This window comes from Lissotriton vulgaris, chromosome 5, assembly GCF_964263255.1.
Source record: "Lissotriton vulgaris chromosome 5, aLisVul1.2, whole genome shotgun sequence".
Classification (NCBI taxonomy): Eukaryota; Metazoa; Chordata; class Amphibia; order Caudata; family Salamandridae; genus Lissotriton; species Lissotriton vulgaris.
Window position 1 is genome coordinate 1,233,654,099 of NC_141693.1, and position 21,667 is coordinate 1,233,675,765.

The window sequence follows — 21,667 nt, forward strand, 5'->3', positions numbered from 1 at the left end:
CTGTCAATTTTCATTTGTTAGCCGCAGCTAGCATCTTCATCGCACGTATTTTTTGTGTGTGCAGTTTGAGCATGATCCAACCCAATGGTTTTCACCCTTTCTCCCGCCACCTCCTTTAGTCATGTAGCAACAGGGCCATGGGACCCTAATTCAAGGGATAAGTAAATACCTCCTTTATCCCGAGTTGGGTAGTAATGATTAGGGCATAATGGGTTTCTTACACCCTTTCACCCTGCTGCACCAACGATACTCCATCCCTACCATTGGTGTCTCTATGTATTAGTGTGTGTCTCACGGGGTGCATGCGTTTCTCAGCATGTGCATGCATGTGTGCCCGTTTGTAGTGCGGTTTCTATGTATGTCTGTGTGCGGGGATCATCAGGGGGTAAAAGACATTGTGGTCATTTACAACGCCATTACTTGATTAATGCTTCACGAACCAAAACAACTAATAACATTTTCAATGCCAATAGCACAAAACAATGTCATTGAGAGACCTATTGCATTGTAAATTCTTGTTCTGTTAGCGCGAGAACCCCTCCTACAGGACATCAAACTAAACACCGAAATCGCTGGGGATAGGTTTTAATAACATTCAGGTTAAACAAGGTGCATACGCGGATGAAATTCTGATAGTCACAGAAAATCCTGGCTCCTCAATTAAGGCCCTGATGCACACAATTGAAATTTACTCTGTACACTCTGGCTATAAGTTGAACAGAGACAAGTCTGAAGTAAAACCTTTAAAATTCACTGCACAAAAGAGATTTTAGGTAATACACGCCCGGCATGGCAACCCGGACACCTAAAATACTTGGGTATCGAGTTTGGGAGCAATGTAATCGATACACTACACCACAATAAAAACACTACCATAGATAAAATTAAAAAGCTACTAGACAAATGGTCCCCCAAATTTATCACTTGGTGGAGCAGAATCAAAATGATAAAAATGATGATCACCCCGCTAGTCAATTATCTCAACAACATGCTACCCCTGGTATTAACAGAAGACTTCCATCACAAACTAGATAACCTCATCTCAAAATTCATTTGGCAAGGTAAGAAGGCTAGAATATCCCTAAAAAACTCAGGCTACATAAATCTCTGGGGGATGTTAAACTGGCTGATTTTAAAACATACCAAACTGCCTTCCTAGCAAAGCAGGGTTCCTATTGGTTTTCTCCTCCTAGCAACTACATTACAGTATGGTTGGAAAAAGAAAAGGCCATCTTAGACAAATTAAAACCCTCTTGCCTGGCTAACCACCAACTCAACAAAACTAGTCAGATCTAAATCTATATTCAATAAACTCAATCCTAAAACTAGAAAAGAAACTCGATTCAAGCATACGAGTCTCAAACATGGAATCCCTATGAAATACCCATAACATTAAGTACAAAGGTAGACTCATACACTTTGAGGCTTGGATGGATAGGGGTATCTTCTTCCCTCAACAATTGGAATGTTCATCATATCCTTTCACTTTTACAAAATCCAAAGTACATGCACTTTAGATATATGGAATTTTATAATTTTCTTAAAATCAAAGCGGCCATATCGATCAAAGTCTGAGCTACATAAAACAACCCCATCTCTACCAATCTTCATCACTAAAATTAACAAGTTGGGACATCAAGTCTCCTACATTTACAAACTCATACGTCCTAAATTCTCAAACTTAAATAAAAATCTAGTCACGTTCTGGGAACAACATTCTTTTAGCCCCCTGTCTGATGAACAGTGGACCCAAATATGGAAATCGATTACCTACAATAAAATGTCCCCTGTTTTATCTCAAACAAAACCATGGCTTATCCACAAACCTTACTGGACACCAGCACGATAACACACACAACATCTCCGGCCAGACTCGACCTGAGGGAATTGCAAAGAAGAAGTAGGCGACTTCGCTCATCTCATTCTGCACTGCAAAGCGCTATCAGCTTTAACCCTGGGTTGAGTTCACGAAGTTGCACTACGATGAGCTACGCGAAGTGCAAAAAAAACTCAGTCGCACTACGCGGAGCTCCGCAAGCGGCGGAGTACGGTAGAAAAATGCCGTTTGCGGTGATTGCACAGTGCCGAAAGCTTGTCCGCACTGTGCAATCATTTCGAACAGCACCATGCACAGCCCAAGCTTAGCTTTTCTGCCGCTCAAGTACATTTTTTACTCGAACAGTAGTTTTCTCAACGAGAACAGGCAGTTTCTCAACGCGAGTGGTCGCTATCGCGAACGAGGAAAAATCTCGCCGGGAGGTGGATTTTCCGTGCTCGCCAACTTGACATTGGTGAACGCGAGCGAGGAAAAAAAACTCCTTTCGGAACTCCGCGGAGTGGGGAAACTCCGCAAACTCCACGATCTGAGCGGAGTTCAAAGCCTAGGGTTAATCAGCTTTCTGGGACAATGTGTTCACGTTTTTATCCAACTTATTTGATTGCCAATTTCAAAAAGAATTGCCTCCCTAATTGCTGGCTTTCTAAACACTGACAAAGAAAACCAAACGGAAAAAGCACTATTGGATCTTTTCTTCACTTCCGCAATAAAAATTGTCCGGAACAACTGGAAAAAGACACACACAAGGCCTCATTCAAATGCTGGATTAATTGGATCATACATATTAGAGGCGCAGACAATATCGCTCTCCAACAGTCTCCCTGGAAAGCGTCAGACATATCTGGGACAGGATCAATAATTACCTCCTCACAAACAAACCACTGTTACATGCTCATAGATTCACTATTCCTTAGTTAGTCCCATTTACAATATTTCCATCACACTTACTAACACCCATAGGTGGATTCATCTCCTATTTCCTCTTACATGACTGAGTACATGTTTAAATTATCTCTACCTCTATTTACTTTCGAATATAAAATCGAATCTCAACCGGTATACGTAGCCTCAGGTCACCTATTGTTTCGTTTTGTATTGCTTTGTATTATTATCAATTTGTAGCTGTACCATTTGTTTATCGATTTGCAATGGATTTATCTTTCTGTACTTCATTATTGCTGTGTATTATTACCAAATGTAAGCAAATCTATATCTTCTATGTTTTTTCTTTTTGTACACTGCTTATTTTCAGAAAATTAATAAAATCTTTTGAAATTAGAAAAACTGTATTTTCTAAATTGCGTGTATTTAACTTGCGGTATCTCTCATTTCCACTTGAGCTGCAGATGCCATAGGTCAAAAACAGAAAGTGGCAACCCCTGCTCGCGGTTTCGAAACTGTGCTGTCTGCAGCTCACGCGTTGGCTCTGAGAAATTCATGGTTGAATATAATGCACTTCAGACAGTCCAATTGCATAAAAAAGAGGAGCTCTGCGTGTCACAGCCCACATATTCATGATGTGCCCCCAGCAGTACTCGCTCTACAGATGCCAACAAGGTGGAAAGCGGAATAAGTCGAAAAAAAATACATCATTCATTTATGCCAAAGTCCAGAACTTCACCTGCTGAAACATAATGCACAGAGCTCTGGTCTTGTTTCTGTATTTCCATCGGAACCCTCTATGCCCGGGAGCATGCTGAATTTGTTGAGCTGGAAAAGGAAATATTTTTAACAACTCTGGGAATTATGTCCCTAAGGGTGCCGAGGGTCTATGAAGCTCGTGCAGTCTGTGTATTGCTTCAAGCCATTATACAACCTATTGACTTCCAGTCAATATTTTTTATTTGGTGGCAGCACCTGTTATATATCCCTGCAGATCCGCCATAACATATCCCGCTCTGGAGGGGAATCTGTTTGGATTGGGGACGCCCGCGCTGTCTAACTCACGAGTCTCATTTGTTATAAGTGCAGGGGTCTCAGTGTGTTCTAAGGGGAGTGCTGTATCACGCCTGTGCATCCAGTGATTTAAGGTATCTATCGCATTGCAAGTACACCAATTACAGAAATATCAGCATCCGTAGCCACACCGTTCAGTCTACTGGTGTTGTCACCCAGCTACTCTCTAGTGTGGGAGAAAAGATTAACAGCCACTGAGAGCATTTGGAGAAGACAGCAGAGACAACACATGGCAGGGGAATGTGGTTAAGCGACAGCTCTCCTTATTCTAGCTATAGCCCAGTGACACAAACGGTCACAGACGGGCCATTTTCTAATCCAGACCCTGCATGACGTATGGCCCCACGCTTCCTGGCAGAAATCTCAGAGGACCAGTGAAGGGAAGGAGATTGAAGCTGACAAGACTGTGCATCTTGAAAAGGGCTGCAACATGTGTAGCGAATAGCAGAGACTTCCTCCCTCAAGGTGGCTGAGAATCAAGACCAGACAAGGGGTGAGAGCGGAGAAAGAACGAGGCGGGTTTCGGCAGACCCATTAAAGCGGCAATGCCAGTTATGTCATTATGGGGCAAAGAGCTGCTATCGCAGTGTTTTTGTGTACTTTTTGTGCTTGTTTCTTGTAATTCATGGGAAATATTTGTTTAACTGCGAGTTGCATTTTAGGCATTGTTTTTAAATGCAGGCTCATGGGATCATGCTGATGCAAACATCGCAGAGCCTGAAGGAAAGAAAGAATAACTGGAGTGAGGACTAGGAGGCAGCTGCAGCGAGGAGAGGGAGCAAGCGTGGGCACGAGCAAGTTCCTGAGCCTAAACAAGCACAAAGAAAAAAAAACAGTGCTCTCAAACTAATAAATAACATGACGAGTTAGAGAACATGTAACAGGTGTAGTCCTCTTAGGATGTTACAAAAGTAGAAAAGGAGGGACAACTGAGCATATTAACAAAAGAAAAGCAGCCATTTGCGAAGGACCGTAAAAGTAGCCAACTACAAAGAAGGTGGTGCTTCAACCCCCATATTCTGCTGCATGCGCTGCCTAGGCGAGACCTAATAAACAGAGAAAGTTAAAGACAACAAACCGTCTGGCTTGAACCAAAATAACATCAAACATCAGCAGTGGGCAATGGAGGTAGGTGGTTGCACATGCAGTAACTACCATCTACAAAGGAAGGAATGGTTGCACATGCACGACCCACCATCAGCATAAAAGGCTGAATTATTGAGCAGAAAGGACCAAACACAGCTGCTGCGGTTCCTACCCCTGGTTGCTGCCAAACACAAAAATAAGTGGCAGGTACGGTGCCACTGCTCAGCTCGTTTTTAGCCTTTCTTACTTTTTACATTTTAATTTGCATACCATTCACTTCTTTGGTGATTACCTTGCTGGTGTGTCTTGCTCCTGTCCTGGTTTGCTGCAGCTGCTGTGGCATTTGTGTGGAGGGCTAAAGAGACCATAATCAACACCCACTTCTGAGGTCGCACTCACTTCCTGTGCGTGTGTGGTCTAGTTGCTCCAGTAAACCATCTTACAAGAGATGGCTGAGTGGAAGAGCCTAAGGCAAGCCCGTCTGCGCATCCGGGCCAGGGCCTGGGGTTGGAAACCCTGGTCTTTTGCAGTCAGAGGTTAGATCCTACACCCCCTTGTGTGTGCATGGTCTAAGGCTTGCACTTAAAAATCACGGTCAGGCTTTTGAACCTAAAACCCTCTTGCCCCCATGTGCATTCGGCCAGTTTGTTTGCTCCCCTACCATCATCTATCCTAGGGTTGGTAACCCTTTGTTTAGGTAACAGATCAGGGATGTTTAGCATGAGATTTTCTCCAGTCGCCAGGATGAACTCTTCGAGTCCCAATAATTTCTCTGTTTTAGCTTGAATTGCCACTCTCTCACTAAGCACCAGCTGTACTTATTTAATATTCTCGGTCATGTTAGTCCAGACACAGTATTTCTTACAGAAACCTAGCTGCACAAAGGTTCCCTACCTGACATTATTTCAACACTTCACGCCAATTTAGCCCTGATGGCACTAAATAGAACTTATAGAATTGGTGGTGGTATTGACATCATCTTTAAAAAGGCTTTTAAACATAAAATAAAGGACTTCCAGATTCCTAACTGTGGAGCCCTGCTATTTACTCTTTCCTTGACGCCAATATTTACGTTCTCTGGGGCACTGATTTAGCATCCCCCTAGGTGCGCCAGTTATTGGTGTTCAGCTCTTCCCGATTTACTGGCTCCCCATAGTCTGCTGCCAGACAACTTTACTTTGCTCATCGATATCCATCTTCACCTTGAGGATGCTAATAACAATATATCCTTAGCTTTTATCGACTAAATAGACACTCTCAATCTCGCTCTCCTCAAATCTGCACCCACTCACATTATGGTGCACCTTTTGGACCCCATTTTTTCCAATCTAAAAGCCTTGACGGTCACTCCTCCCTTACAACTCTGTTGGTCTGATCATTCTGCGGTGCCTTTCAGAATCAGGGTCTCCTCCATCCCTCTTTCTCGGCTTGTTTTGAAACCTAGAGCCAGGAACTGGTCCAAACTCAACATTTCGGAGTAAAATGAGCTGTTTCTCAATATGATACCCACCCTTATCTCTCAACCTGAACCTGACCAAATCTCTGTGCACCAATGGCTTACTTAGGCCACTGATTCCATCTTGCCATCCACGTCTAAACGGACGTGCAGAACTCATCCTCCTGCTCCTCGGTTCACTTACGCCCTCAGGCAAGAAAACAAAATTATGTAAAATCGTAGAAAGGATGTGGAGAAAACTTTATGCTGTTGAGGCCAAGTCCGAATATGTGGCTGCGCTGAAAAAATATCATACCCACTGTAAATCAGCGCATAGCATAGCATGTACTTCACTGAGAAGATTACTAGCTTTTAACATTGCCAGAAGACTCTCTTTAAAGTAGTATAGCATCAACATTCTGCCTCCACACTCTCACAACATCAGAGCAATGAGTTAGCTACTTTCTTTCAAGGTAAAGTTTATATAATTCACTGCCAATTAGCAGCAGATGCTGCTAAGATAGAGAGCCCTTCCCATCTTGTTGCCCTGTCGGAAAGTCACGAGGAAGTGACCCTCTAGTCTAATACGCCTGAGGAGACCTCCAAAATTAGGGCATAGTCCTCTTTGGAAATGCAGACATTAAAAAGTATGCTACAATCTATTAAGTCTTGCTCCCTGCAGGATTCCTTCCCTCCTGCGAAACTCAGACTTTTAGATGACTCAGTCTTAACTGTCGTACTAAAACTTCTCAATACTTCTATGAAAAAAAAAGGTTACATTCCTCAGAATTGGAAGCACGCCCTTGTGTGAGAAAGTGGCTCTATATAGACTGGACCAGAATAAGGTACAGTGTGTATAGAGTCCACAAACCCCAGAATTATAACAGAGGTTAAAGCTAGGCGTGACCTTACTCTCTAAAGTGGTAGCTTGGTCGAGCAGTAAGGCAGTACCAGAGGACAGTGTAAAGCATTTGTTGTACACACTCAATCAGCAAAGGGTTTCACACACTCAAAGACTGAACTCCAGGCCAATTGTTTTTATATCCAACATATAGATGTTATATTTCCAGAACCAACAGGTATCAAAATATACTGCTCTCAATATGAGAGGCCTCAGATGAGTACTTTGCAGCAAGGCAATACACTTTGTGAACACAATAGATACAGGGGTTGCAGTAGGCAACACAATTCTAAACACACTTTAGCATTACACCCAATAAGTTCTCATCATGTAAGTACAGTTGATTACTTTGTAGATTACTTTGGTAGTTCAAGGGCTGGATCCTAGATTAAGTCCAGGGGTCTAAGCTGAAAACAATTTAGTATAAATGTTTTAGTTATTGTAGTGATTTTTCAGGAATATAAAGAGGTTTTAAACGTTCACACTTAGAAACTTTTCAATGAAAATCTGGCAAAGTTATCCAAAGAGAGAAAATTTAGGTTGCAGGTAAAGTACAATCTCATTACTTTTGTAATCCAGTACTGGGCTCCTAAATCCAGCACTGCGGTCTCAACTTAAAACAGGTAAGTAATTACATTTCAGTATTTCGTATGATTTTTAAAGAATATTTTAAGTTTTCAAAAGTAGACAGAAGACATTTCACCTTCGGGATCAAGTTTGCGCTGTATAAAACTTTATAAATAAATAAATAGAAAAGCAGACAATGGATTCCTATGAAGAAAATACAGATTACGGGTAAACCCGGTTCGGATTACTTTTGTGGTTCAATTCTGGGCTACAAGGTACAGTACTGGCTTCTCACCTGATCACAGGTGAGTACTTCGGAATTCGTTACTCGGCTGATTTTATAGGAATATTTAAAGTTTTCAAAAGTAGGCACTTAGAAGATTTTTTGAGTCAAACCAGTCAATGTTATCCAATGGCAGGTAAGTGAGTTACCGGTTTCCAGGAGAGTACTCGGCTGGTGAAGTTAAGGTTCTGGGCATAGACTCAGGGGTCCCCCAGGGTCAGGTAGGTACAGTTGGTTCACCCTCAGCGGCACAGGGGCGGCCGGGTGCAGAGGTAGTTAGGTCAAATGTTATCCAATGAGGGCCAGGGGGCCTCCGGTTGGTGGCTGCTGGCTAGCAGGCCACGCGGCTGTGGGAGCTGGGCTCCTGGTCACTTGCTCAGGGCAAATGGGGAAGTAGGATAGGGCACAGGTTGCGCTGCCAGGGGCACTCGGGCGGCTGGGTGCAGGGTGCCTTTGAGCCTTCAGGCGCTCAATGTTATTCAATGGGAAAGGTAAACGGGGAACAAAGGCTGCAGACTAAGGGACGGTGATTCTTCAGGTGCGACCACCACTTCGAGAGGTAAGTTGGGATCCTGGAGAAGAGGTAGGTACCCCAAAGGGAGGCACAGGGGGTCGCAGGGTGCAGGGGTGTCTTTGGATGTCTGGAAATCTTACTCTCGGCTGGTCGCGGTTGGAGGGGTCCTTTGTTCTGAGGCTGCAGGCGTCGTCTGGTTCGTTGAGGAGGGTTTTTGGGCACGGGACTTCGGGTCCCAGTCGCCAGGGGGACGTCCTCGTGGTCTTGGATCACTCGGGCACAGGCCGGGGTTGGCAGGTGCAGAGTGGGCAGGTCTTGAGCTTCCTGCCCGGCACCAGGGGTTGGTTGTTGCAGCAGAGCCTCTGCTTATGTCAGTCCCAGTCTTGAAGGTCAAGGCAGGCAGGTCCTCCGGGTGTCCCAAGGTTGCTGTCCGCAGGAGTCGCCAGGATTAAGCAGAAGCAGGTTCCAGGATCGACAGGCCGGTAAGGCTGGGGCCAAGTCAGTGGGTGTCATCCTGTTGTTAGCAGCTGCACGGCGGGTCTTCTTCTTCTTGACCTTCTTTCTTCTTTTCCTATCGGGATCTGAGGAAGGAAGGTTCAGGGAGCCCCTAAATACTGAATTTAGGTGCGTTACGGTAGGGCAAGGGCAGGGACCAATAGGTCCGTGTCCTGGGGTGGGTACATCCCCTTGCCTGCTCCTCTCCTGTGGGAGGCAGCAGGAGCCTAGCTGTGATTGGGTAGGGCTCCCCATCTTCAAGATGGCCGGAGCTCGGGTCATGCTTCACCTCGTCTCCCCACCTGATGGTGGGGTTGGCATAAGCTGGCACACCCCACTTCCTGACGTAGTTTTTCCCGCCAGAGTGGGGGTGAGGACTGGTGGGGGCCAGTTGCTTGGTACAGCAAATGGTCTGAAGAAGCTCACAGAGGCGGCAGGCCTTTGAAGCTTCACCCTGCCCATCCTGGGGGAGGAGACCTAGCACCTCACTCAGGATGTGCATTGTTACAGGCCCAGGAGAGCTGGGGCTCTACGCCCAGGGGTCCAGCAACATGTCTGCTGTGGGGCAGCCTCTCAGTCCAGACGTGGATTGTAGTTATGTTTCAGGGGGCATCTCTAAGATGCCCTCTGTGGTGCATTTTTCATTAAATCCCACACTGGCACCAGTGTGGATTTAATGTGCTGAGAAGTTGGATACCAAACTTGTCAGTCTTCAGTGTCGCCATTATGGTGTTATGGAGTTCGTAATGTCGACCTCCCAGCACCATATACTCTTAATGGCATCACTGCACTTACAGTGCCCAGGAATGGCCCTGGGTACTGTAGGGGCACAGGGCTCATGCACCTGTGCCCACAACACTGGCATAGGGCACCCAGCTAGAAGGGTGACTGATGCATGCCAGGGCAGTGGGTTTGGGGGCATGGCACACAGGGATGTGCGCTATGTCGACTGTTTAGTTCTGCACCAAGTCACTCAGCCTGCAAAGGCAGTGTGTGTGTGTGTGTGTGTCAAGGTACAGGGCCCCTAAGGGTGGCACAATAAGTGCTGCAGCCCTTAGGGGTCTTCTCTGGTCACTATGCCCTGGGTACCTAGGGTACCATTTACTAGGGGCTGACAGGTGGCCAGAGATGACAATTGGCTTTTAGTTTCAACACAGTTTTAGGGAAGGAACACAGGCCCTGGGTATCTGGTTGGCAGGAGCCCAAGGCACACTCAGTCAAAGCACATCAGCAGTCAGAAAAAAGTGGGAGCATACCAATGCATGAAATATGACACTTTCTCACACCTTGTCCTTCCCTAGTTAAAAAAAAATGATTTGGACCCTTCCTGTTGGTCACATTTCCGTCTGATTTACCTTCTTTCTGTCTTTTCCAAAATCTTGGAAAAGTATGTTAATACTCAACTCACCACATTTGTTGACACTCACCGGCTGCTTTACCCTTCACAGTCTGGGTTCAGCACCGAATCCGCTCCACCTACCAGACCAGTGCTGCCACATAAATAACCAACTGCAAGTGAAAGGCAGTGGAAGTACCCTGCCTGCCGCCTGACCTCTTCAGTGGACCCCCCTTGGCCCATATCACGTGGAGGATGCACGCGGACCGGTGTTGGGGGCACAGCAGCCCCTCAAACCTATGCTCAGGCAGACAAAATGGCAGATGCGGGAACGGCTGATTTGATGTCTTGCAAATTGGATGCAGTGCAGGCGGTGGTGGGGAAGCTTGGGGAAACAATGAACCAGATCCGCAACTCCCTGGAAAGCAAGATAGACAAGGTGGTCTTCGATCTCACTTTGCTCCATGCGGACCACCGAAAGCTCACGGACCGAACCACCACTGCCAAAGCTGCCATTGTTGACATTTCCCCACAAGTGGTCACGGAGGAGGAGCACATCCAGGGGTTTCTAAACAGAGTGGAATACTTGGAAGACAGGGCTGAGGATGCGGAGGGCCGAACTAGATGCAACAATATCAGTGTGGTGTGCCTGCCAGAAGGGACAGAGGGCAAAGACCCTGATGGAGCAGATTTCATCTGCAGTCAGGCATGGTTTTATTTTTTGTGCTTCACACAGACTGCATTTAAATTGTCACGCACCTTTTGGTGCAAGTTAAAAACATGGCACATGAAACATATGAAAGTGAGGCCTATTCACTCTCAAATGCTTTTGCTGAATTAACATGTGTTTTTGCAATGTAGAGAAAAATGGCCTTTTTAGCTTTGAAGATTAATAGAATATGTTTCTCTCTTCCCAGCTCATCCCTAAATCCACTATTTCTGTCTTAATAGACTTTGACTTGTTGCATATTTTGATAAATATTTTCAGTTAATAACATCTCTTTTTCTTTGTTGCACATTGCCATGTTGTCATAAATAATAGAAAAGCTGCTTTACACTAGTAGCTTGGCTAGGTAAACATTTATACATGACATTAATATTATCTTTTTGTTTGTTTTATTTTGGGGCCTGCCATTAAATGGCTGCCTGTGAAACCAGCTAATCTATGGTTTGCTTTGAAAGAGAAGGGAGCATGCGCAGACTGTAGCAGCTTGACTCAAACCACAAAGAAGTCAAGGACACCGTGAACTGTACATTCTTGTGATTCTGCCAATGTACCAGTGTTAGTTAAAAGTATCCATCTGACTGCTCTGTGAAGGAAAGAAGGAAAACTATAGAAACATTTTCCCTAGCAATTGTTGCAAACTTATAAAATGTATTTATTATGTATGCTTCTTTTGTTAAAACTGATATAGTCAGGTTTTTTTGAATGAGTCAGGAAAGTGAGAACTCATGCCAGATCATGACGGACCAATCACGTACAGGTTTTCCTGAAAGTTGAAACATTTTGTGTAGTCTGCAAAAATTCTGTGTATAAATACTACCTCTCCGGAGGAGGGGCTGGCTTTTCTCAGCTCAGCTGGCTTCTAGGCTCATTAGGGGGGTGTGTGAGCTCTTGAGAGAAGGAACAGATTAGGCCAGACATCCTATGGGTTAGGTACGAGAACGTCCCGGGAGATTGCTGAAGGGGAGGTGCGTCCGAGGAGAGTCAGGGGGAGGTTTCTTGCTTCCACGTCATATCTTGGCACTGCAGGCCACATTCCTTTGAAGCCTGTGAAGGAGGGGCTATCTCCCTCCCTGCTTGCTCTTTACACACAGATGCACAGGGCACCAAACAGATAGAAAGGCTTTTTAGATTTAGATGCTAAGCTATAGGTTATGCTTTGACTAATTAATTAAGTCTGAAAAGATTTATTTTGACTTATGCATTTATTTCTCTTAATGGGAGATTTTTGCAAACTATTTGATTTTTGATTAGCCTTTCAAGACTATTTTTTCTTAGAAACTCTTTAAGAATTTTGAATGACATTTTGCGCCACATTCCTATATGTAATGCTTATATGCACACTGTAATATGTTCTGTATTAATGCTATTTTTTCTGTTTTCCAAATTCTGTAACCTGATTGATATTTTATTAATGAATAAACTGTCAGAGAAAACTTAACTTTTGACTAGAAAATAAAACCCTTTAAATACTCAACAACTCTTTACTGGCTTAAAATAATAATTGCATTTTTGACTGTTCATGATTATTAAAGTCTCCTGAAGGTAATACATGGTGTGAAGGGCCCAACACCTTTTGAGCGGTAAATTAGAGGTAGCATGAGGGTTTTGCATTGAGAAATTACCAGAAGAAATTACCGCTCCATCAACCCTGTGTCCTACACTGAACACTGGCTTTGCACGCTGCTGCCCGGGGAAGCCCTCTCTCCTCACTTTGTGATCGAGAGGGAGCACAGAGTACCAGCTGGGCCCCCATCCCCGGGCTCAAATCCAAGACCGCTTCTAATCAGCCTATTAAACTACAGAGACAGAGATGCCGTACTCCAGGAAACCAGGAAGTTACAAGACATACAGGTGGAAAATCACAAAGTCATGTTTTTACCGGACCACACACTGCAAGTTCAGAAACAACGATACTCATACATGGCAGTGAAAAGGCGTCTCCGGCAGAACAATCTCAAGTACTCTTTGCTGTTTCCGGCAAAGCTAAAGGTAGTCGCAAACGGAAAGACTCACTCCTTCAACACCTCAGAGGGAGCGGAGGACTGACTTGACAGTTATGACTCCACGGGCGGTAGGGTCCAGACCACCAGAATGAGAGAGCTGAATCCCACTGTCTCCCCACGGCGTCGTCGTAGGGTAAAGAAAAAACACTCGGCCCTCAACCTCTCAAACCCCTCAGACTAGTTCCGGAGCAGATACTGAGCAGCCAACTCCAGGCCCTCCGGGAGGTTGCGGCTATCAGCAGGACACAGGATTAAGAGGCTAACTCAACTTCTGACCAGCAAGGACTGGCAAGTGACTACGATCTCCGACAGTTTTCTGGTCTCACAAGACTCATGTGAACTGCCTCAAGTTACTCCACAGAACTCTCATTACATTGCCTAGACTCCTGCTCTCTATATTTACTGCCAAGCACAAAGACTATGACACAATATATGCAAGTATTATAGAACTGCGTTCAGATTGAATGATACAATCATTTGCTCTCCATGTCAGAAATGTGTATCAATGCTAGGGTTCTGGCTGAAAGCGGGAGGCTTGAGTCATAGTCGAAAACGGATTCCAGTGTTAACAGGTAGGGGTTCCTACACCTCCCCCCAATGGGAACATCATGTTTGACATTTGAGCTGCAGCCCTGATCTGCGTGCACTTAGCCGGAGGTTGGGGAGCTGCCGGAGATGAACCCCCATTGTTTGAGACCTCTTAGATTGCCGCGTACTGTAGTCCCCCTAGACATAGTTTAAATGTTGCTTCTGCTTCTTGTTTGGACGGTTGCCTGTTGCACACTCGCCCTTTTGGTATTTTTATTTCAATACAGTTTGTGTGTTTGTTACAGCATCATTTACGTGCTGAGGTATGGTAGTCAGGGAATTGGCTCAGTGGGGGGACATAATCTGCAACCGTTTTCAAACACAATACTTCAATTCTCCACGATCATCGGCCCGAAACGGCTTATGCGGTAGCAATAATCACACACCATGGCACTCATTAGTATAGGCACTTGGAATGTGAGAGTTATACACAGGCCATCACGCAGGTACCTCATATCTCAAAGACATTGCATACAAATAGCCCTCCTCCAAGAGACACACCTGCCCAAACCAGAGGTGACACAATTACACAGGAGGTGGAGGTGGCAATTATACGCTACAGGCTACTCAGCGTACGCTAGGTGAGTTTTGATATGGGTCAGGCAGGGACTCCCTTCCCGGTGGTGGACTCTTCAATGAACGCAGATACGTAATAGTAAGGGGAGCACTAAATGGAAGACCAGTGGTTAATACATCATTGTTTGCGCCAAATTTCAATCAGGCCGCCTTTTTTAAAATGCTGTCACACAAATTGGCTGCATGGCATGCTACCCCCATGGTGTTAGGAGGTGACTAGAAATAGCGTCTTATACATTTTGCTTTCTACAGGAGGTCCAGGAAAGCATATTCTCGTTATCTAACGGTAAGGCACCGGGACCCAATGGCCTACTGACAGAATTTTACAAGGCCTAAGCACACTTACTAGCGCCGCAGCTGCTAAAGGTGTATGAAACTGCAGTAGATGACTCCACACTCACTGACACAAAAATTGAAGCGCTACTGATCTCTCTCCTCAAACCCAGTAGAAACCCTGAAGCCTTAGGTTCTTATCGTCCATTAGCCCTTCTAAACACTGATTACAAGATCCTTGCATCAGCCATGGCTAAGCACTTAGCCCCATTGGTAGAAACACTGGTACACCCTGACCAGAATGGTTTAGTCACTGCCAGAAGCACCTCACTCAATATATGCAGGTTCTTCGGGATTAAGAAATATTCACTGCACAGATGGCCACACTCTGGCTGCCTAGTGCTGGACCTGGAGAAGGCCTTCGACTCCCTGGAATGCCCTTATTTGGCGGCGGTATGACACAAATATGAGCTGGGGGACCATTACATGAGCATTGTCCAACTGCTTTACCAAAGCCCTATTGTTCGAGTTCGGACTGGCCGGCTCATTTCGGATCCCATCCAGGTGAAAAGAGGCACGCGTCAAGCATGCCCCCTGTCCCCGTTGCTATTTTCCCTAGCCATGGAGACACTAGCGATGCTACTTTGCAGAGATGGCGATACATGAGGCATGCAATTAGGTGTTGGGACACCTGCTGTTTCTTTATATGCAGACGACCTGCTATAGTATGTGCGCGATCTGCACGATACTGCCACAACTATAGCGGACATGCTTAGGGACTTTGAGAAAGTCTGGACTTCGGGTGAACAGGGCAAAATCGGATGTCTACCCCTTTAGTGAAAATACGGTGGCGACGGATGTGTTTATAAATGGCTCCACTCTCACTTGATACACCACCGCATTCCGTTATCTTGGCGTCTTTGTATATTGATCACCCACCGACATACTAGAAGGAAACCTAACCAGAGCTATCTCAGCTGTTAAGGCCCAAGTGCACTTTTGGAAGTCACTCCCATTGAATGTCATGAGCAGCATCACATTGATAAAAATGATAATCCTGCCAAAATTATTATACTATTTTTCGAACCTCCCGATCCATATCCCGGCCAAAATTTTCTGTGAGCTGGAACGTCTGTTCCGTGACTTAATCTGGACCAAAGGCAGACCCCGGGTTGCAGTGTGGAAACTATACGCCCCCACCATTTCCAGTATATCCTGGAATCCCTCCCATGTAAGGGTGATGAAGACAAACCCCCACACCCTCAGACGGATTTCCACTCAGGCCCCCCTGAATATATTCGAGGCCTTCCCCCATGTCCCAGGAAACTCTCCTCACCCAGCTGTCCACGGTAAAGAGTGGTTCTCCTACTGACCCAGCGCCACTAAACATTCTGAAACAGGTCACCACAATAATAGCCCTAATTTGATAAATCTGGTCAATGCCTCGCTGGCTACTGGAATAGTTCCCATCAAATGGAAAGGGGTGAGGGTTAAAGCTCTACTTAAAAAGCCTAATCTGGACCCTGTAGAATTGGGCAACTACATCGCCATATCCCTTCTGCCAGCTATAAGCAAGGTGACAGAGAAACACGTCAACCTAACTGTAGAGTTGATTACATGCATGTTACATCATTGGAATGTTGCTATGTTGTTAATATTAAGCAAGCCCTAAAAAAGAATTAAGTTGATCTTTTTTTTGTGTAGTAGGAGAATCTTTAACTGCAGTAATGAAGCATTTTTTGGACTTGATATCATCCTTTCAAATTTCATGCCCCAGGTATGTTACATTGTCACAAACAGCGAAGCCCCAAGCAAACAGACACTCGTCACCTAATACATCAGCTGTGATCTATAATGAAATACACTTGTGGCCTGAACCATTTCCCGCGAACGCACCTAGGTTAACAACTGCTTGCCCAGCACGCCCGGCTCTTAAGTGTGTGCACGAGCCAGAGTGCCACCCTGGCGAGCTAACATACCACAAATGTACAAGATGCACATATCCAGGCCCAGCTACGATACGTTCTTGATAACATTTTTTTTTTTTTAAAGGTACTAGTTTAGAGGATTAAAATATATATATCTTATTAGCATATTTCGTAGGCCTTTTAGTTTTATACGGAGGTGATCATGTATGTATAGCCCCCATGTGAAAAACTATTGCGCATTCTACGTGACAACTGAATGCAGCCGTGCTCAAGGCGATTGTGTATCTCACAGATGCTATTATCTGTAAACAAAGGAAAGAAGTGACACAGAACAAGAAAGATGTGGTCTACAACTGTTTACTTTAATATCACAAATGCAGAAACATGTATATACCTGTTCTGTAGATGTAATTATGTTATGAACCTCAGCTGCATATACTCTCACAATGCCTGTCCGAATATGTATGAATACAGTTTTGAACGACCTCAGATTTTTAAAAATTTCAAATATGTAATAAAGATATTTAAAATAAAAATGGAGTTGGGTAGTTATTTATTACTCTGCGTTGCATCAAACTGGTGAAAGTAAGCCAATTTTTAAATATTATGTACCGCTAAATACCAGGGCTGCTCGAATTCAAAGTGATATGCCACTCAAATAGACTTCCAGAAAAAAAAAAGAGATCTGTATTCATTAGTGCTCAGTTCAAATTCACAGTACCTTTGACAGGTTATCCAGGTTTCAATGACTGCCCTCAAATTACTCTTTTAACCAGTGCTGCCCCATGACTAATGCAATTTTTCAAACTCAAGTTTTTCATTCATATTTCTACTGTTTAATACCATCATATACAATCAGTTTATATTCCCTCATCGGAAACATCAGGAAAGATGCAATCAACCTATGAAGGAGAGAAAGGGAAGGAAGGATAGTTGAACTAGTGAGCAAAGTGGTATTAAAATCTTTTTTGAGGATACGTAACCTCTTCTTCCAGACAGGAATGATGTCCAGGTTTGTACCAAGTAACCCTGAAGAACAACAGGTTGTGTATCCAACTTACCTCGCTGGTGAACATGGCACAGAAATAGTCACTGCAAGCTGCCAGTACAATGCGGTGGGCAGGAAACTCCTTTTCGTCAACTTTCAGGATGATATCACAGAGCGTGTTACTCTTGCGCAGGGAGTTCATTGAATTCAGGATGGACTTGGCGTGGGAGTTGGTCATGATGTCCTTGGGAGCCATGGTTTTGCATCATTGGGGACCCGGAGGATGTGAGTGAAGCAGAGATACGGGGTCAATTACCTGAAGAGAAAGATTACATATTTTAATTTACTATACACATGTGCAACAGAGTTAAAAAACAAAGCACAGCAAGTTGATCTACTTTATGCGGTTTACTTGTGCTGGGTTAGCCTGCCTGGACACCTAAAGGAGAGGATGGGCAAAAGGAGGACATTGGAAGCATCATCTTAGGGATATCCTTGGTTACAAAGGTCTAAGCGAAAACCTCATCTACAAAACAAGAATCCATGGCCATGAGATAGGTAGTTGGTAAGATGCATACTAAGTGAAACATGACTCAATCAATGCCAAGCAGGTAAACTGGAAGCAAGGGTTTTAAAGACTCATTATTTCAGAAAAATGTTTACAAATCTAATCTATACATCTGGGACAGACCAACATAAAACTTTCCAAGAAAAATATTTTTCCAGGAAGCATACATGCATTTTCATCAAAAGGAGAGTGAGAGTGATAAGTGGGGATATACTACCAACTTTCTCTAGAAAACTATCCAAATGTTTTGCGGATTTCCACGTATAGGATAAAGGGCAAACCTAATCTCAGCACATAAGAGAAGATTAGATGCCCTAATGACTGTCATATTTCTCAAGCTTCCTGTTAATAAAATACAGTTAAGAAATCAAGAAAAGGGAAAATGGCAAAATATAATTAAACCGTTAAATCGAGCAACGAAAAAATTAAACAGAAACAAAGCAGATATATAGTTTGTACTGTCCAATTTAATGTTGGCTTAAACGAAACTACAGCTTTACAGAATCTGCCCACTGAATCTCACAAGCTAGCTTACCAGTGAGAGAACGTTTTATTATTTAGAAGGAAGTAGAGAATCCCAGAAAAATGTATACAAAGTCTATGCTTTTGAAATAGTGTAAAAGTTTAAAAAAATCACAAGGCAAAGGGCATGCTGGTACCATTTAATCAAGGCATAAACAAGATTACTTTTCAGAGCATTATTCTAGCTACAGTAAATATTGCATGGGTTTTTCCTTTATTGAGGAAAGGTTTGTTGGACTCCTTATTTGCAACAAGTTGTAGATATGCAATTATAGTTGTATTTATTGCGATTTGTTGCTTTAGAGAATATTCTATATCTTCTGTAAAGCAAGAGGTCATAACATACATGCAAAATAACCTTTTTCTATTTGACATGAATAAATATTTATAAAAATTCAATTAGGTCATGTGATTTAACTATACCAGTGTTGGCAATCTCAATTCTGTGTGAAATTTAATTTCTGGATTTAGAGAGAGACTTTATTGCTATTATTTATTTGAGGAAGGCGGTGTAATTCCCCTGTTGATAGGGCTATTTAGAATTAATGAAGCAGCCCTAACCACCCGCATCAAAGCCAGTGCCAATCACACAAAAGAACTCTTCAGCATGGTCAGAGAATTCTCCTGCCCGTCGCCCACCGAGACCATAATTCGCCCTTTCCAAGCCCTCTGCGACTCCCTGGCGGACTACTTCCACAACAAAAAAGAATACATCTACAGCAACTTCAACCTGCAACCAACTCACCCTCAGCTACCTCCTGACAGATCGGCAACTACAAAGGCCACCTCAGTAAATGGACACCACTCACCACACCAAGAACCCAATGATCATGACCTCCATCCACTCCAGAGCACCAACAGACCCCTGCCCCCACCACTTTTCAACCTGGGACAGAAGGCGATCAACAGTGCCCTCACCAACATCCTCAAGTCATCTATCACCACAGACACCTTCCCTGATGCCTGGCTGGAAACACCCAACTATGAATCCCATCCCGTAGAAACTCTATGCCGACCCCAACAAGCTGAAGAACTACCACCCCATCTTGTTCTCCCCTTCCCGGTAAAAGTCCTGTAGAAAGCCATCATTCACCAACTCACAGATCATCTGGAAGGGCACAACCTACTCAACGCCACCCAGTCCGGCTTCCGCACCAACCACAGCACAGAGACTGCTTTAATAGCTTTAACCGATGACATCAGATCCATTCTCAATCACGTTGAGACAGCAGCTTTGATCCTCCTCGACCTCTCAGCGGCCTTTAACACTGTATCCCACAACACCCTCATCAGCAGCCTCCACTACATTGGCTTTAGAGGAAACACCCCCAAATAGATCACTGTGAGAAAGTGGCTCTATATATACTGGACCAAAGTAAGGTACAGGGTGTATAGAGGCCACCAACCGCAGAGGTATAACAGAGGTTAAAGTCAGGGCTGACCTTACTCTCAAAAGTGGTAGCTTGGTCGAGCAGTAAGGCAGTACCAGAGGACAGTGTAAAGCATTTGTTGAACACACTCAGTCAGCAAAAGGTTTCACACATTCAAAGACTGAACTCTAGACCAATTGTTTTTATATCCAAAGATATAGTTGTTTTATTTTTAGAACCAACAGGTATCAAAATATACGTTTCTCAATTATGAGTGTTCTCAGGTAATTACTTTGCAGAAAGGAAAGGACTTTGTAAACACAACAGGTACAAGGGTTGCAGTAGGCAACACAATTCTAAACACAATCTATCATTGAGCTCAATGGGGTTTTCTACAAAAAAATGCAGTTAATTACTTTGTAGATTACTTTTGTAATTCCAGGACTGGATCCTAGATTCAGTCCTGGGGTGTAAGCTGAAAACCCTTTAGTAAAAACGTTTTGCTTATTGCAATGCTTTTTAAGGAATATAAATGTATTTTCAAAGTTGACACTTGGAAACTTTTCAGAGAAAATCTAGCAATGTTATCCAATGGGAGAAAATTCAGGTTACAGGTAAAGTACGTTCTCGTTACTTTTGTAATACAGTACTGGGCTCTTAGGTCCAGCACTGGGATCTGTACTTAAGACAGGTGAGTAATTACTTTTCAGTAGTCGGTACGATTTTTTAAGGAATATTTCAAGTTTTCTAAAATAGACACTTAGAAGAAATTTAATAGAAAAGCAGACAATGGATTCCTAGGGAGAAAATTAGGTTACTGGTAAACCCGGTTAGGATTACTTTGGCCGTTCAGTACTGGGCTACTAGGTACAGTACTGGCTTCTCTCCTGATCACAGGTGAGTACTTCGGAATTCAGAATTCGGCCGATTTTATAGGAATATTTTAGAGTTTCAAAACTTCACACATAGAAGATTTTTCGAGTCAAACCAGTCAATGTTATCCTATGGCAGGAAAGTGCATTATCTGTTTCCAGATGAGTACTCGACTAGTGAAGTTAAGGTCCTGGGCATAGACTCGGGGGTCCCCCAGGGTCAGGTAGGTACAGTTGGTACACCCTCAGCAGCACAGGGGCAGCCGGGTGCAGAGGTAGTTAGGCCCAATGTTATCCAATCAGACGCAGAAGGACTTCCGTTGGTGGCTGCTGGCTAGCAGGCCACGCAGCTGTGGGAGCTGGGCTCCTGGTCACTTGCCCAGGGCAAATGGGGAAGTAGGATAGGACACAGGGTGCACGGCCAGGGGCACTCGGCGGCTGGGTGCAGGGTGTTTTTGAGGCGTCGGGTGCTCAATGTTATTCAAAGGAAAAGGTAACAAGCATTTACAATGCAATGGTTTTGCCTTTGTTAAAGTTAGAGCTATTGGCATTGCTCTTGACATTATTTTTATTTATGTTTTTTTTAACATAAATAAATGGCATTGTCATTTACAATGCCACTAGCTTTATCTCTCGCAAATGACACACACAAACACACACAGAGTCCCCCCACACACACACCCACACAGAGCCCCCCACACACAGCAACACAGAGCCCCCCACACACACAGCCACACAGAGCCCCCCACACACACAGCCACACAGAGCCCCCCACACACACAGCCACACAGAGCCCCCCACACACACAGCCACACAAAGCTTCCTACACACACAGCCACACA

General features: G+C 44.2%; 1 protein-coding gene across 2 annotated transcripts in view; it reads right to left on the bottom strand.

Moving 5' to 3' along the window:
* The window catches only part of KLHL12 (kelch like family member 12), a 621,505-nt gene that overhangs the window by 579,513 nt on the left and 20,325 nt on the right, over positions 1-21,667 (bottom strand). For both annotated transcript variants that reach the window (XM_086923076.1, XM_086923077.1), the window contains exon 2: positions 17,567-17,809. In XM_086923076.1, the coding sequence (XP_086779202.1) occupies positions 17,567-17,749 (183 nt within the window). In that variant the 5' untranslated portion in view covers positions 17,750-17,809. The remainder of the gene's footprint in view (positions 1-17,566; positions 17,810-21,667) is intronic.